Raw genomic sequence first — 2,143 nt, forward strand, 5'->3', positions numbered from 1 at the left:
TAGGTCCTCCGCGCCATGATCGCGCGGGCGTCCGTCTTCGCGACAAAGTTGTTGAGGCTATGAGGGGACGCTGACTGTGCAGTCTACATTGTAGCATGCCTGGGCCCATACTCCTGTGCGCAACGCACTGCTTGTTCTTGAGCAGAGCGTGAATCACGGCAAGATGGTAGAGTTCTCCGGCGCGAAGCCCTTTGCTTTAATAATGAAAATCCGCCCCTGTTCAATAGCTCTACTTCTCTATGCCGTCTCGCCAAACCCGGATGCTTCCCCCACTTTGGCCGGTGCATGGCCGGGATGGTGGACCTGCTTACAGCGCGCCAAGACCCGGCGATCCGAGACTCGGGTGGGTGCCCGTCGTGCTAAACCAGATCATTGATGCAAGAGACGAAGTCTGCCCAACAGATCTTCCACGCATTGGATCTCGATTCACCAGTGACGAGCGCCCGCCGCGACGGTCCTCTCCAGCCGAAGATCACCGAGCGGTTACTGCATGGGAGCAGGGGTCTCCTGCTGACAGCAGGCGATTCGAAGCATTCAGAGCATTCCTGGGACACGAATGGTCATATAATCACTGCCAAGGTCGATTCAGCACCAGGGTGAGAGGGGCTGTCCTGCAGTTGGGGTTGGCCGTGGGTCCAAACTCCGCAGTACACCGCCTAAAACGCCGCGGAGGGATCGCCCGACATCGCGGCGTACGCCTGCATAGCTTTGCATATCGGCCTGCTCCAATCCCTCGCAGATGGAGAATGGTCAGTCCCAGGCCCCGCCTGCACCCTCCTCCCCAGTCAAGGCCAGCATCCTGACGCCCGGGCCCTTCAGGTATGGCTTCCTTTGTTTGTGAGCAGGGTCCAGTATGTTGACCACGCTGCCTATATGGTTGTTGCAATAGGGAGCTGTGTATCTGGAGGCTTCATTCTCTTCTTTGATCTCTTTTGCAAGATGGTGTTCCAACTCCCTTGGGGATCAGGAGGCCCCCCATCCGCCGTGCAACTGCCATGGGGCACTCGTCAATCACAGCACCAACACAAACCATTCCCCCCCAACCCTTCCTGAACACCTTCCTGCCCCCGCATCCTTTAGGTCACCCAAGTCCCGTGTCGTGTACAGCGACCGCCTGATCCCCTCCCGCGCCGCCACCTCCCGCCTCGACTACTCGCTGCTGGAGCGGGAGGCGGCGGCGGAGGCCGGGCGCCCCCGCCAGTCCCTGGACCCCGGCGCCGACCCCGGCGCCGACCCCGGGTCGAGTGCGGGGGCGTACGCCCAACTCCTGCGCTCCCAGCTGCTGGGATGCCCGCCGCCTTCCCCCGACCGCGCCAGCGGCGGCGGTGCCGCCGGCGCCGGTGCGGGGCTCGCCCCGCGCAGCCCCACCCGCAGCCCGGCGCGCAAGCTATTCCGGTACATGGCCGGGGACGCAGAGACACCCCTGTCCGGCGTGCCGCCGGCCTCGCCCTACGCGCGCGGCACGCTGGGCGGCGAGGACCTCGCCGCGGCGACCCCGGGGCTGGCCTCGCCCGCGCGGCCGCTGCGCCGCATCCCGCGCGCGCCCTTCAAGGTGCTGGACGCGCCCGGGCTGTCTGACGACTTCTACCTCAACCTGGTGGACTGGAGCTCGGCCAACACGCTGGCGGTGGGCCTGGCCTCCGCCGTCTACCTCTGGTCCGCCCTCACCAGCAAGGTCACGCTCCTGGTCGACCTGGGGCCCGACCGTATGGTCACCTCCGTCGGCTGGAGCGGGCGCGGCAGCTACCTGGCGGTCGGCGTGGACGACGGCCAGGTCCAGATCTGGGACGTGGCAAAAGCCACCAAGTGAGCCCAGGCGGCTGTTTATGCATGTGTGGGTCAGTGTGTGTGTGCGTGTGTGTGCTGCTTGCACATACTCAACAGGGTTTATCCTCAGGGATTTGGGGCGGGAAGATGATATCTCGGGACTCTTTGCCTGGCGTCCCCTGCACCTCCTGCACACTCAGTGCGCCCCCCCCCCCCAGCCCCTAGCCACCAAGTGAGCCCAGGCGGCTGTTTATGCATGTGTGGGTCAGTGTGTGTGTGCGTGTGTGTGCTGCTTGCACATACTCAACAGGGTTTATCCTCAGGGATTTGGGGCGGGAAGATGATATCTCGGGACTCTTTGCCTGGCGTCCCCTGC

At 64.2% G+C, this 2,143-nt stretch overlaps 3 protein-coding genes across 3 annotated transcripts in view; 2 read left to right on the forward strand and 1 right to left on the reverse strand.

Moving 5' to 3' along the window:
- F751_3579 (Bifunctional arginine demethylase and lysyl-hydroxylase JMJD6) overlaps window positions 1-373 on the reverse strand; it is a gene marked incomplete at both ends in the record, with an annotated part of 4,988 nt that extends 4,615 nt beyond the window's left edge. Inside the window, one exon of the mRNA XM_011403492.1 lies at window positions 340-373. Coding sequence (XP_011401794.1) covers window positions 340-373 — 34 coding nt within the window. The remainder of the gene's footprint in view (window positions 1-339) is intronic.
- Window positions 164-376, forward strand: F751_3580 (hypothetical protein; the record flags this gene model as incomplete). The annotated part of the gene is made up of 1 exon (XM_011403493.1): window positions 164-376. One exon carries the CDS (start codon window positions 164-166, stop codon window positions 374-376), a length of 213 nt encoding a protein of 70 aa, XP_011401795.1.
- Window positions 377-739: 363 nt separating this feature from the next.
- Window positions 740-2,143, forward strand: part of F751_3581 (Protein FIZZY-RELATED 2) — a gene marked incomplete at both ends in the record, with an annotated part of 3,536 nt that continues 2,132 nt past the window's right edge. Inside the window, 2 exons of the mRNA XM_011403494.1 lie at window positions 740-819; window positions 1,081-1,806. Of these exons, the coding sequence (XP_011401796.1) occupies window positions 740-819; window positions 1,081-1,806 (806 nt within the window). The remainder of the gene's footprint in view (window positions 820-1,080; window positions 1,807-2,143) is intronic.

The sequence above is a fragment of the Auxenochlorella protothecoides genome (assembly GCF_000733215.1).
Source record: "Auxenochlorella protothecoides strain 0710 unplaced genomic scaffold scaffold37, whole genome shotgun sequence".
Classification (NCBI taxonomy): Eukaryota; Viridiplantae; Chlorophyta; class Trebouxiophyceae; order Chlorellales; family Chlorellaceae; genus Auxenochlorella; species Auxenochlorella protothecoides.